General features: G+C 38.1%; 1 protein-coding gene across 3 annotated transcripts in view; it reads right to left on the bottom strand.

The window, feature by feature from the left end:
* Window positions 1-2,185: 2,185 nt before the first annotated feature.
* LOC132043504 (K(+) efflux antiporter 3, chloroplastic) overlaps window positions 2,186-14,960 on the bottom strand; it is a 41,291-nt gene continuing 28,516 nt past the window's right edge. For 2 of the 3 annotated variants that reach the window (XM_059433983.1, XM_059433982.1), the window contains 12 exons: window positions 14,703-14,753; window positions 14,181-14,294; window positions 13,959-14,060; window positions 13,740-13,874; window positions 13,454-13,635; window positions 13,245-13,380; window positions 12,635-12,706; window positions 12,460-12,552; window positions 12,191-12,352; window positions 11,831-11,920; window positions 11,592-11,753; window positions 2,186-2,747 (listed from right to left, as the gene is read on the bottom strand). In XM_059433983.1, the coding sequence (XP_059289966.1) occupies window positions 2,502-2,747; window positions 11,592-11,753; window positions 11,831-11,920; window positions 12,191-12,352; window positions 12,460-12,552; window positions 12,635-12,706; window positions 13,245-13,380; window positions 13,454-13,635; window positions 13,740-13,874; window positions 13,959-14,060; window positions 14,181-14,294; window positions 14,703-14,753 (1,545 nt within the window). In that variant the 3' untranslated portion in view covers window positions 2,186-2,501. The remainder of the gene's footprint in view (window positions 2,748-11,591; window positions 11,754-11,830; window positions 11,921-12,190; window positions 12,353-12,459; window positions 12,553-12,634; window positions 12,707-13,244; window positions 13,381-13,453; window positions 13,636-13,739; window positions 13,875-13,958; window positions 14,061-14,180; window positions 14,295-14,702; window positions 14,754-14,960) is intronic. The other variant, XM_059433984.1, reaches the window with a different exon arrangement.

The raw sequence follows: 14,960 nt of genomic DNA, 5'->3' as shown, positions 1-14,960 counted from the left end.
TTGCGCGAACATCTTTCCAGATCCGTACTTTTTGTGGAGTTCTACACTGATTTTACTCCTCAGAAAACCTACGATTTGTTTGCAAATTGAATTTTCGGGCGTGGTTTATGCGTTTTATAGGTTGAAGTTCCCATTCTCAAAGTGTGATTGCACGAATTTGAAGTCATGTAGAACTTTCAGCCAAGAGTTTTTCGCGCGTTTAGTTTGAGTTTAAGTGTGCTTGTAATGTGGGTTAGCAGTTGGAATTAGCTTATACATGCTACAAAATGTATATTGATTTTATCTGGCCATCCAATTATAAATATTTTCACCCGAGTGACTACTTATGTACTTGTCCCTACTAAAAAATTTCAAATTAATTTTTTTGGATATAATACATAGGAAGATAAAGTGTTTGATCATTTATTGACTTCAAATGGGTCTCTTTGGAACAACTAGAACTGTCAGTATTGGAGCAAAATAGTATGCTTTTGTCGATGTTCATCATTATCAAGATTCAGCAGTCTGTCGTTTTGGGTCACAATGATGAAGCTCTACCATAGCGTCAACCAACTCATATTTTACTCGGGGTTACCCCTTTTTCAGCAGGTTTAATATGGATTGAGCCCATATTTGACTTCTTGTTAAATATCACTGACCCAACGTAAAATTGTGTGTGCTAACCGCTTGTCGGAACAGTATTCGAAGTATAACCACAGTTTGAAATATAATTAAAAAGTAGCCACTTTTTTATGCAAAAATAAAATTTGGACAAAAATACCCCTAGCCAAAACACAAAAAAACTCAAAGTTAATAATGTTCTATTGTTCTAAAACTTCTCCGTCGTGTGAAACGATAGAGTTTCAGATTTTTACATGTGGAAATCCAAGACACCGTGACGGAGTTCGAAAACTCCCTTTATGCGAACTCCATTACAGTGTAATGTAGGTTCAAACTTTAACATGTAAAACATCAGCACACTCTGCCTGTTTGAGCAGTCGCTTTATGTGAAACTCCAACAACGTTATGGTGCTTCGAACTTTTACATGTGATTCTCTATCAAGTATGATGGAGATTCGAAAAATTTTACAAGTGAAACTCCAAAGACACTTTACTAAAGTTCTATGATTTTTCTACCTTTTATTTTTTATTTTCTATTTACGATTATGACCTAATGCGCAATCTTGGATGACATAGTCATTTATAGTAATACCGCGGAGGAGCAGATGGAGCATCTACGTAATATCTTCCAACTACTCAATTTTACACCAAGAAAGAGAAGTGCCCATTCATCAAGGAGGAGGTAGATTTCTTGGGGCATGTCATAAGCCAAATCAAGATGGACGAGGCCAAGGTGTCTTCCATAAGGGAGTGTGAGGTACCTACTTCCGTGACGGAGTTGACGTCATTTCTGGGGCTCTTGAACTACTATCACCGGTTTAGAAAGGGGTAGTCCGCCATTGCTGCAACCGAAGAAGAACCGTCCTTGGGAGTGGAAAGAGCCTTTGAAGAGTTGAAGGCCGCCTCTATGTGCCAAAAGTTCGGTAATTTTTCTAAATTTTTATTCTGCATACAAGTATAAACCAATACACAATACTGAATAACCTAAAAGATTTCAGCAAAATAACCAAGTTATTAGGTATAAAATCGGAATTTAAATTGAGCCAGAGTAATATTTAGAACAAACAGATAAAAAGATACCGTTTAAAAATGAGAGTTTCTTAGCAGACTGTGAGCAGAGGAATGGAAGTGATGAAGGTTTTAGAAGCTGAACTTGAGATTATAGGTGGGGAAATGGACAAATAAAGACAGGCAGGTGAGATTTGTGAAGTTGATGCTGGTGAAGATTATCAAGATTGAATAATCAGTGTTTGTCACGAAACCAAAACTTTACACTAGGTATTTCAAATAACTGCATGACTCCACTGTGGCTGCTGGGCAGTCTTCTGGCCTTTAAAGTAATACTCTTAAGGATGGTGATTATGTTTCTAGGATAATTTTCTCTTCCTGATGTTAGCAAGATTCTCCTCAAAAAGGAATTTACCTCTCACTGAGATTTGAAGATAACAGGTAGAGCATGGGTGTCCAGGTCAAGAAGACGAGAAGGGGGATGGGGCTAGAGTAGCCAAACTTGGAACCGATTAAAAGAGACCTCAAATTGGGGCAAAAACAGAGACCTCAAGTTACATCACTGTTTGAAGAAGAATTTGACAAAAATTAATCTTCATCTTTTATTCTTTGAATAAACCGATGACTTTTCTTGTTTTCAGATGCGACTATAAAAATCTAACTGAATTTATCTTCTTTTTTGGATAGGTGAATAAAATCTAGCTAACGCCCAGTCCCATAAACTCGACTGTACAATATATGATCACTAAGAAATCTTCAATTTTTATGCCAATTTCCTATCATGCTCGTGTCTCGTCCTTAGTCAAACATCAATAATGCAACCGTCAAAAATTTGAATCAAGAAAAGGATGGCAGTTTTAAGCCAGGACCTGTAGCAGAACCAGCTGAGCACCCTAAGTTTGCTGAGAGATCTCGTCTGTATCACTTTTCAAGTTAGCTGGAAATGCATTCTCCATATCAGCCTCCTCAAACAGTTGTTCTCCATTTTCTAGAGCATGAGATGGATGGCTCCCGTCATCATCAGATGACTGATCAGCTGCAGCCAAACTGCAACTTTTATCCCTTAAATCCTGTGTTGTGTCATTTATTCTGGCTGGCAGCGTGGGTGTCCCATTCTGGACAAAGTCTGCAACTCTTACCTAATAAAAATGTTATCCAACTTCGTTAATAGCCATATTTTATGCAGCTTAAGCATCTGAGAATAATCAGCAATAGAATAAAGAACTTATAGCAGCTCGGAATTGTAAGCATAATCAATGGAAACAAATAAGCTTATGTCCCAACTCCCAACTCCTTCAACTGTGAAGCCAGCAGAAGCCTTTTACTTTCACGAACTCTTGTGTCTCTGTCCCATTTTACACGACCAAGTGAAGTTGTTTAGGATAATAGACAAATTAGAACCCGTTTTGGACATTGACTAATTCATCCCTTAACTGATATGGTATAGGTTTAGAAACAATTAAAAGATATACATTACATGTGAGATTTAGAATATAAAAAGTCCTGTCAAATATTTACCCCTGAAATGGTGGTAAAGTTAAAGTTAAAGTAGGGTTGACGTGCCAAGGGGTTAAAAGACTATCATCTTTAGAAACTACTACAAGTTTAGAAGAGCCTTCTCTATTGAGCAAAAAACAAATTTTGAGCATTAAACCTACTGAGCAGATATTTGGAATCAATTGATCAGCCATCTTTCTCATGCAATTTCAGAAAGAACAAAAAGATAAAAAGGGAAAAGGCTCAAGCTAGCAACCCCTTTACAGTGAAAAGTTCAGTCAACACATCTGCTCTCCTCAGTTTGTGTGTCTTAACACTTCCCCCGTTTCACATATTAGTTTAAATTAAAATTATTTAATAGAGAATTAATTTTAAAAAATATCTACTTTTTGTTCTTTTCCCTTTGTTTAACACTTCAAATTTGAACTTGAAGAGTTCTAATCTCTAACTTATAATTCCTGATAAGCAAGTGATAGAGTGCCAATATGTTTATTTGAACCAGAAACTTTTAGAAGCGGTTCTAGAAATGTGTACAAAAGAGAGAGAGCATTCTAAAATATGCTCTTTCTTTGTTTCATAGAGAATATACTTTTTGCTTTTATCTTTTATTCAGGACTCTTCTTAGTTTGTCAACTATGTCTATATCACTACCTGTCTCACTAGTCACTTCCCTAAGTTCCCTTTGTCTTAATTTATTGAGCATAGCGGTTATGTGATAGTATTATTGTTGAATTGACAGTTGACTTCACAGGTCGGAGCCCTTGTATGCAACAAGTAGAGCCAACCTAAAACGTGACCTGGTTGTGGTAATTATCAAGTAAAATGGATCAGCAATGAAAGGAGGGAAGCTTGAGAAAGATTAACACCAAATCTCTCTGGATGCTTATGGAAAGAAATATACAGTTGTTCCACAATAATGAGAATTATGTAGAAGGTATTAAAAGATCTATCTTATATCAGTTGGAAAATTTCAATATGCTAGTGGATGACTCGTTTTAGCTATGTTACTCGGACTCTTCAAAAATGTCGACAGGTACGTGTCGGATCCTCCAAAAGTAGTGCATTTTTGGAGGATCCGACACGGGTGCGGCAGCCATTTGGGAGAGTCCGAGCAACTTAGCGTTTTAGTGACATGTAGTACGTACTTTGAGACTGTTTTGGTATTTAGTAATGAAAATTTGACTTCAAGAAAACTCCCTTGTGTGTTTATGACTGAATCTTCCACTTTTTACAGAAATTAGGCATCTTTTGCATTTAGAGTGTGAGTTGTAGAAGACGCTTTGAGCATGAAATTTACAAGCAGTTTTTGGATAACTGTTGTACTAGTTGTGCGACTAGTAGACGTTAAGGTTCAAATTTTAGTTAACCGGCGTGGCAATGTTGAAGGAGACATGCCTGGCAAGGCACTAGTTTGTGTAACTTCACAGTCATTCTTAAATGAGCACGTTAAGGTTCACCAGTACGAGAATCCTTACATTCATGGGATCAGAGATCATATTTTAGAGGCAGGACTACCTCTTCTTATGGTGGACAATGACGAAGTGTTACTGGCTAAACAGCTGATTGTGTATGCCAGCCACGGGTGACCTGAGAAAGCTTGTGCCTGACGAGGCACGTAGTTTGCAGTACGCAACACGTGAAATCTACTATAGTAAGATATCTCCCTTGGGGATTCTGTGGTGTAGGAGTGTGAAAAGGAGGTGATAGGCCTTGTTTCTTAGTGTTTGAACTACCAACGGGTTAAGTAAGAACATCAAAGACTCAATGGAAGTATTCGGTGTATCCGAGTTCCACAAAATTGTATCAGGTCTTGTGTAACTTGTGTTGATGGTGGAACTTGACAGGACGTGTTACAAGATATTGTTCCTCGGTACTTGCCCCATAATCGCATATACACCGCTATGCTATCTTATTCACATTGGTGACTCATAGAGGGAGGATCCATTCCATACGCATAATTGGAACACGTCTAGCACGCCCAAATATAATCTCAAATTGGCATTATCAATCTCAATAACAGGAACGTGAATCCACACACCCTAAATAGATCCCACATATCATAATGTGATTGAAGGGGAGCCTAGGAGCATCGATAAAGTTGTTTCCGTGTGACCTATAGGCCACGGGTTCGAGCCGTGGAAGAAGCCACTAATGCTTGCATTAGGGTAGGCCTGTATACATCACACCTTTTGGGGTGCGGCCCTTCTCCGACCCTGCTAACGCGGGATGCTTTGTACACCGGGCTGCCCTTCTTTTATATCATAATGTGGTTCATATATGTGAATCAAGTACATGTACAGTGCATGACAAAACAACTCAAGCATGTAATCAACCTGCATAAATCCTATAATGATATTCTAGCATATAATGGATTCATATACCATTATACTAGCATTTTAGGAATGCACAAATAATCATATCACAGGTAAATAACATCTTGCACAGATCAAGTAACAACATATAACCCATATGTGACACCGATATCCACATATATGCCGTCACATCATGCATACAGTACCACCATATACATAGTATATAATAGATTGTTCTAGTTTGGCAAAATTATCTATTGAGGCCAAAGTCTTTACTTACCTCGGTTCAAACTAAGTTTTAATCTTCAAACTAGCTCACAGCATCCGGAATCCAGCAACCCCAATTTATTCAAAAACAATACTCAATGGTATCATGCAAAACTATAGAACCCAATTCCACAATTTAAGACCCCATCAAAGCCAAAGTCCCCCACAAACTCAACCTTAAGTCAACTCAGTCAAACCGCAAAACCAATTATAAATCCGGATTACCTATAACCCGCGAGTCCAAATCTATTCTTAGATTTTCATCTGGAGTCCATCTAGACGATTCTAAGGTTTATGTATAAAATAAAAAATAAAATAAAAAATATCAATTTCACTCATCAAATTCCATGTTTAAATGATGAATCTTAAGGTAAATTCATGATATAAACTCAAAAACATGTTTAAATCACTTGCACCAAGCTTGTAAATGAGATCCTTGCTCAAAACTTCTCAAAATCGAGATCCTAAGCTCCCAAAATGATGAAGAATGAAACAAGATTACAAAACTAAGCTATTTATTCTTTTCCACTTTTGAGCTTGTCTTGTGAGGCATGCATCGCGCGCCCATCGTTTAGGGACCTTGTGCTATGGGTCGTGCATCACTCAAGCCTTGGCACAGGGAAATTTTTGAAAGACGAGGTTTCTAAACAGAACTTCGATAAGCGAGAGGGTCAAGCATTGCGAGGTGTGAAGAGATCTCGTGTTAAACGAAACGATAGCTTTTTTGTAATCATATTAATGAGATAGCTTGGTATCTTGATCCTTATTGTGTACATAAAAAGTTATGTGGGTCTAGGCCATAGGGTATATAACAACAACGTTTCCTCGGTCATAAAATTTAAAAAAAAAAAAAAAAAAAAAAAAAAAAAAAGCAGACGGGGACAGTTTGATTCTTTAAATGAGCAAGTTTTGGCTCCATTTTTTGGCACCCTAATTGTGCTGTTGGCTTTGAGACCATCAAATAAAATAGAGAAAAAGATCTTCAAGAGAATGCAACCGTTCCTCCATTTTGTGCATTGGCCGTGCCTCCCACAAGCCATGGTACAGGTGATTTTGTTTTGTGATTTAGCGTGCCTCGCATGCAACCGAGCACAAGTCTGCAAATTTCAGAATTTTTCAACTTGGCTCTAATAGTATCGAAACCCACCTGAACCCCCCAGGTCCTGACTAAAACCATATCAACAAGTCCCAAAACATAAAACCAACCTATCCAAGGCCTCAAAACATAAATTGAACCACAAATACTCAAAACAAGAGGTTGGATTGTCACATCCTCCCCACTTGAACCAATGTTCGTGTTCGAACGTGCCTAGAACTATACCGGAACTTTTGAACAGCTGAATACACTCGTTACACGTGTCTTTCTAGGACTCTCATGTAACCTTTTCTTCTATCGATAGCCCTGATGTAAAACTTTAACAGAATATTTCAACCTTAGATCATAAGCGTATAAAATTATCATTAGCACCCAGAAGTATAAGCGTATAAATCTATCGTTAGCACCCAGAACTTTCTCAAAAGTCTGATTCTCGTTTATATGCACTGTCTGAGCTTGAATGACTTGGGTTGGGTCATAAATATACTTCTGAAACATAGTCACTTGATATATAAAATGTCTCTGGTAGCATGGCACGTCTCTTAGCTACGACAAGAGTCTGTTGCCAAATCCATACCGGCTATAAGCTACGATTCTAACGTATCGTTCTTCCAAGATCTTACGACACCGCTAATAGTAAAAGAAACCTCTAAACACATAGTCACCCGCCGTAACTCTAAGTCAGGGATTTCCTCTTATCCGAAAAGGACCTTTGCCTACACCATGCAGTCTTTAAGAAGTTTTGTTCCAACTCTACCTCATCCAAGGCCTAGTGGGCTAATTCCAGATCTGTTAGCTACTTTTTTCTCGAGTTCATACTACTCAACTAGAGAACGACACCGATATTCATATAAAATCTCAAATGACACGATCTGCACACTAGACTAGCAATTGTTTCTATGTGCCAACTCTGTTGAAAGTAACCGATCATTCCAATGACTCCTCAGGCCAATGTTATATATTCTCAACAAGTTTTGGAGTATCTATATAACCCACAAAGACTGTCCATCAGGTTGCGGATGGTAAGGTTATTCACAACTCAACCCATATACGCAAAGCATCCAGTACAACTGTCATACTTGCTATATGAGTTGTCACTATCAAATCTGTTGATTGATTGATTGATTTCTTAGCTTAATCATAGGAGTAGAACAATATTGTATTAAATGTAACTGATTAGTAATTGATTTTGTAATATTGTCTTTCCTTATTTAGTCTTAGGACTCATTCTATAAGTAATCATTCTCACGGGATGTAAATTCATCAAGAAATACAAAGAAGCTTTTTCAACCTTCATGGTATTAGAGCCCTTCCTACCTTTTCGAGGTGGGTTATCTCCCTCTACAACACTAGGATTTCAATATTGTCAAAGAGGTTGAGTTTTCTCACTCATAGTGGTTATCCGCAACACTCTTTCCGTTAAGTTTTTTCAAAAAATAACACTACCACAATGTCTCTCTGTTCCCGGCGACCAAAACCTAGGAAACCTCTCTGGCAGACTCATCTCCACGCGCCGCCACAGGCCTCCAGAAGCTCTGGCGTCGGCGATGCATCGGATTCACGCACCGGCGAGTAGACAATTTTGTGGCGATTCTTTTGAGATTTATTTGCTTCGCTGGGGTCGCCTGCCTTTACCGAGCCTACCCATACCATTTTTGTTATTTCTCGAGCACCGAAAGTGATATTTCCGGCGTGACAGCCACTGTTCCGGCAAGATCTACAGGTTTCTTCAGTAACTTTTTTCCAGATCTGCACCTTTAGCATTGTTTTGAGGCTCTAGCAACTATTATAGTAAACTTTTGTGTGCTAGAGGCTGGTTGGAAGACACCTTTATCTCTCACACTAGACCAGACATAGCCTATTCAGTCAGCTTGGTGAATTAGTTCATGCATGATCCCCGAGATCCTCATATGCAATCTGTCTTTCGCATTTTGCAGTATCTGAAGTCTGCTCGAGGAAAAGGTCTACTTTTCTCCAAACATGATCACCTCCAAATAGAAGCCTCTACAGACGCATATTGGGCTAGATCTCTAGATGACAGAGGATTTACATCCGGTTATTGTACACTCGTAAGAGGAAACCTGGTAACTTGGAGAAGCATGAAGCAAAGTGTAGTTGCTAGATAGTTACCAGTTTCGAAAAAAAAAAAATTGTAGTTGCTAGATCAAGCGTGAAGGCAAAATCTAGAGCTATGGCTCAGGGTGTTTGTGAATTTTTGTGATTACAAAAGCTATTAGAGGGAATTGAGATTGTCTGAAAAAAGAAAAGTTTCCTTGTATTGTGACAACAAGGCCGCAACAGTATAGCTCATAATCTAGTCCCGCATGACCGAATAAAGCATGTTGAAATTGATTGACACTTCATCAAAGAAAAGTTACGAGTGGTGTTTTGAGTTTGTTCCATGTGTCATTAGAAAAGCAACTAGCTGATTTATTTATCAAAGGACTCAACAAACGGACTTTCCATATACTAGTTTGCAAGTTGGGCATGTGTGACATCTTTACACCAACTTGAGGAGAAGTGTTGATTGATATCGATTTCCTAGCATAATTATAGGAGTAAATAATATAGACTGATATTGTATTGATTGTAATTGATTGTGTGATATTTTCTTTCCTTATTTAGTCGTCGGACTTATAGTATAAGTACCCATTCTCATGAGATGTAAATCATCAAGAAATACAAAGAAGATTTTTCTTCTTCTTGAAATCTTTAGGTCATCACTAGCATAATGTCTCATCATATAGCTCACCCATCACTTTTGCAGGTACTTGCACAGATTGCTGACTAATCCCTTGATGGAGCATGTCCACAGGGAGAAAAATTGGGTAGCAGCTCAACGGTAACTCCATTTTGTTTTAAGACCCTTCACTTTTTGTCAAAGACGCATTGCGGGACGACATCAATGGGTAACAATATCTGCGTCAAAGAATAGACAACCAACCCCCAACCTTTTCCCCCTTGTAACGACATTTCACAAAGTCGCCCCTCCCATATCCCTTTTTGTACGGACTCGCGTACGAGTCCCCCTATCACATAACGCTCCCTGTACTTTAGGTAGTTAACTAATATAATCTAATCGTTGGACCAAATTAGCCAATAAACTCAAGATTTCGGCGTCCCTACCTGATAGCATCCACGGTGGCATACCTCCGTTAAAGATGGATGGGCTTCAATTGGAAATCAAGAAGATAATAATCGTGGAAGAAAATCCCAAGAATTGTGGCGACAACGTGGCTAGATGCCACACATATTTTATGGTCCAAGTCCAAACTCAAAAGGAGGATGATTTGGACCCACATGAAGCCCAAAAGAGCTGCACATAGGGGTCCAAAGGATAGTGATAGGAGCTGCCACATGGAAGGACTAAAGGAGCCCAAAAGAGTTGACTCTACAAGCCCCAACAAGGACTGTTTTGCACGTGCAATTAGGCCCAACAAAGGGCTGGTTCTCACGCCCAAATGTGCAGAAAATAGGTGTGTATTTTTGGTGTTATTTGGTCTAACTTTCCTTCGATTTTGTTAGCTAATTTTTGGAAGAATTTTGGTATTATTTTAACATGCTTTCCTAATTTAATCCTAGTTAGGTTTTATTATTTATTATTTCCATAAGAGTAGAATTCGAATCCCATTCTATTTGGGATAGGTTTTCCCTTTATATAGGGTTGGATTTTGTTATTTTCATTAGACAAATATTATTATTATTGAGAGTTTCTCTACTTTACACCTTTGTGTGTGGCTACTTTGGATTTATCTTGCAACCTTATAAGAACGATTCTTTTTAAGAGGTAAGATTAATTCGTACTTGATATCTTTGGTTCTTATTCGTAAATTAAAGAAGGTAATTAGTCTTATACTAATTATTGTCTCTAATTTCTTCGAAATAGGGGTCTAGATCACCTTTTGATATAAGTTCTTGAATTGACTCTATTAGTATCTTAATTAGTCTTAATCCGCTAATTTTGAATATTAAGACCAATTAGGGTTCTTATCACTTAATCTTGAAATTTGGGGATTTTATTCTTGAATTTCGCCTATCTTTATATTCTTGTCTTTAATCTTCATATTTTCGCTTCCGCATTATAATCTTGTTTTGTTCAAGTAACCCGATTCTTATCACTACCCCCACAAAGGTAGGGGTAAGGTCTGCGTACATCCTACCCTCCCCAAACTCGGGAATACACTGGGTATGTTGTTGTCGTTGTTGTAACTCAAGATTCAGACCATGAAAACCTAGTTCACCTCACCCAAAAGTCAACTAGTGGTAGACCACCAGTACTTGAAGGAATGTCACATACAAGCAAACTTAATGTTCCAACACCAGTAAATTCATAATTAATATTAATTCAATCATGTGGAAATAAAGGTTAGTCATCCAGCTTACCGAGGAAATGACCTTAGATAGGAGGTTATGGAGGACACGGACTAGGGTAGAAAGTTAGTAGGTAGTTGAGCATTGTCCTACTTATCCTTTCATACTAGTAGTCGTAGTATTTTTCTTGTAGTTTCTTGTCATTCGATTTCTGCTACTATATGTTGTTTCTTGTACTTCGATTATCGTATTAATTTGTGGTAGTTACGACTCGTTTTTTTTAAGACATCTTTATCAAACTTTTTATAGTATTTTGCCATGACTTTTTATACTACTTTAAATTGCTTGTCCTTGTGCCAAAGGTCTACCGTAAACAGCCTCTCTACCTCCCAAGATAGGGGTAAGGTCTGCGTACACTCCAGCCTCCTCAGACCCCCTGGGTATGTTGTTGTTGTATGTTGCAATAAAAGCATGTACTTGTATTCTTTAATGATTAGTACCTGCAATGGTTTCATAACTTTAGATACTTGATCATCAGATTTATCAACAACCTCTTGCGCTTGCAGCTCCATAGAATCTCTAACAAGTTGACTTAGAAAAGTTACATCATCAGACATGACACCAAACCCTTTTAGAAGTTTAGAGCCAAGCTGTAAACTTGTCTGCAGGGATATATAGGGCCTGATCAGAATTCACATAAAGTGAACCAAAGAAAAAAGAGCAGTTGCCATGACTTTACCTCCGCACTTTCAAGAATGGCATCCGTTGCTCCTACTTTCTTCAGATCTAATAAATGCATCACATCCTGAGCTCTTGCATATATTGGTACCTGTAAAATTGATATTCAGCGAGAAATAGCTAAAGGTCAGAATTAAAGTGGTGATAGACCCCGAGCCTGACACTATGATGAGTCAGCTGCATCCATCGCCAGCGATGCACAAGTACTGGTTACAGCTTTGTACTTTTCTTCTATGTAAACTTTTTTATCCATTTTGCACTGGATTATCCTCACTTCAATTTGTAAAATTGAATTTTTTCTTCAACTTTTCTATTTTCAGCCCACAATACACAAGAGGGCGGGGGGAAGGGGGCAAAGTACCGCTGGAAAGGCTAGTCGAAGTCTCTGAACAGCTTTTGTGGTCCTTTCTTTTCCTCTGTACATGACCATGACTGCTTTTGGAGAAGATATACCAGCAGACTGCAAGACTGCAGGACTTGAACCGTCACCATAGAGAACAGGAAAACCAAGTTTTGTAGATGCCTGTTGCAGTGTCATGGGCAAAATATCACTAACCAGTTCCTTTGGTTTTCCGACAAGAACACACAATGTTGCAATAGCACACAGCTTAATCTATGAAATAAAGTAACCTTTACAACAGAAGGATCTAGATCAAAAGCAACGTATCGCCACTCCTCCCCGTCACTCGAAGCTAGTGGTGCTGATAACAAATTGGCAAGGACCTGTATGGAGAGAGAAAAACAAAACATTAGGAAGATGAAGCAGAGCTTCTTCCTAAGGAACAGCGATCCACAATTGCATTACCTGACCCATTTGGCCAAATCCAAGGATAACTACTGGTTCTCTCACATCAAAGTTTGCCATTTCAGCAGTTCTCTGAGATGATCATGAATTTTGTTAACATAAGTAGTTATAAGAACAATTAACTTCTAATTCATGTTGGTCAGTGACTCAGAGAGTACGAGGACCTTAGATAATAACTCTGCTCTATTTCAATAACCTCAAGAGAAAGGGACAACAAAAGCATCTTTTTTTTTTTTTTTTTTTCTAGAATAAACTCAATCTTCATATGTGAAATTTCAAGATTCAGAGAGATGAAGCAATGAGATACTCCCTCTGTCCCAATTTATGTGGCATACTTTCCTTTTTAGTCTGTACCAAAAAGAATGTCACCTTTTTTTATAGTTAGAAACAATTTAACTTTATGAGATGATTTACAACCACACAAATATCTAAGTCTTGTTTTGAACCACAAATTTCATAAGTCTTCCTTCTTTCTTAAACTCCGTGCCTAGTCAAATGGTTCCACATAAATTGGGATGGAGGGACTAATATTCAATGAGACAGAGATATTGCTAATGGAGAAATCAATCTCATTACATTCCTCATATTCCAGGACAAGTAAAAGACTTACATCCTCATTGTCAAACTTCTCGCCAATAAACTCAGAAGCTTTTCGTCCAATTTCATTGAGTAGTGGAGTCAGTGCCATAGACAGTACAACAACAATGATAAGTAATTTATTCAGCTCGAGTGGCAGCACCCCTAGCCTACAGTAAAATGGTTTTCTTTATCAGTTAGAAGAAAATTATTCTATTTCACAGAACTTCAGATGAAACTCACCTGTTCGCTAAGGAAAAGACCACAAATCCAAATTCTCCTCCTTGAGAAAGAAGAAATCCAATTCTCACACTCTCCTGAAGGGATAGTCCGACTCGGGGACCTATGGCTGTTATGATCAATGTCTTGATAACAATCAGACCAGCCAAGAGGGAAAGCACATTTGGCCACTCCCGGAAAAGAAGCTGGCATGAGGTTAAGAATTATGTGAAATTAGAATAAAGAATTAAAGAGCCACAAAGAGTGGATACTACACTACATAATAAAGGTCACACTTATGAGAAAATACCTGCATATCAATAGAAGTTCCGGTAGTCACAAAAAATAAACCAAGAAGTAATCCTCTAAATGGCCTTATATCCGCTTCAATCTGGGTACGGAAATTTGTTTCTGCTAGCAGAGCCCCAGCTAAAAAGGCTCCAAGCTGCACCATGGGATAAATATCAAATGATGAACTCAACTGCTATCTGGGTCAATTGGTATTACTTGTTTGAGAGGTATATCTGACCGTGTCACTAAAGCCCAACTTCTGCGTTAATAGTGATGTTCCTGCAACAGTCAAAAGGCACAGTGCAACAAAAGCTTCCGAACTTCTCGTTTCTGCAACAACCTATTACCGACAAACACGATCTATTGTTTCAGCTGTAAAAATACAAGAGTATTTATTCACTGTTCCTATATTCTCCCCTGGTTTACATGTTATTCTTGGCCAAGAAACAAGGATGAGCACCTCAAAAACTCGCCTCCATATGTACTTCCCTCCAAGAGAAAGCAACCCCAGTCCACCTAAAGCCTTCAGACTTTCTTTTACAAGCATTGGCAAAATACTTTCTTCTATCAGATTCTGCAGAGATTTGAAGATTAAAAAAAAATACTCATAACAGTCACAGACACATTCAGCAGCAACGATAGGAACAAGAAATGGCATGTCCATTAGCTTGATCCCACATCTGTGTAAAATATAAGGAAAGTTACCTTATGTACCCCACACAAGGACATTTTGAGTAAGTTGGGACTAATTTTCCTAATAGAGATTCATTGATAACTCTTGCAATTTAACATATCATTCATGATGATAATTTTACCTCTCATACTTAAAGGGAAATACCTTTTTCTTTTTTTTTTTGAAAGGGAAATACTTATCTAAGTAGTTAACATAATGATGCTTACAGATAATTTTTAAGCATAATATTTGCCGACTAACTGCATCAAAGAAAATTATAGATATCCGAAGTTTCCAAGCTCCACGTACCTGAGTCTCCAGCACTGGTAGAATGACTAAAAGAGGCACAACAGCAATGTCCTGCATATATCAAGAAGCACAGAACAAATGAGGAAAGATTAATGGGCAACATGCTCCCTGGCTACTCACACCATTGTCCTTGGACATAATACAGAAAGGGGAAAAGACCTTATCGCCATTGGAAATGTAAGTGAGGTATCCTAAAAGTTCTAGCTCCCTGTTTACTAGTCGAACTTGTAGACCTATTAAGACTATCAAAGTTCTAGA

Source organism: Lycium ferocissimum, unplaced genomic scaffold, assembly GCF_029784015.1.
Source record: "Lycium ferocissimum isolate CSIRO_LF1 unplaced genomic scaffold, AGI_CSIRO_Lferr_CH_V1 ctg2558, whole genome shotgun sequence".
Classification (NCBI taxonomy): domain Eukaryota; kingdom Viridiplantae; phylum Streptophyta; class Magnoliopsida; order Solanales; family Solanaceae; genus Lycium; species Lycium ferocissimum.
The sequence above is the reverse complement of the archived record's forward strand: the minus strand, read 5'-3'. Positions and strand labels throughout refer to the sequence as shown.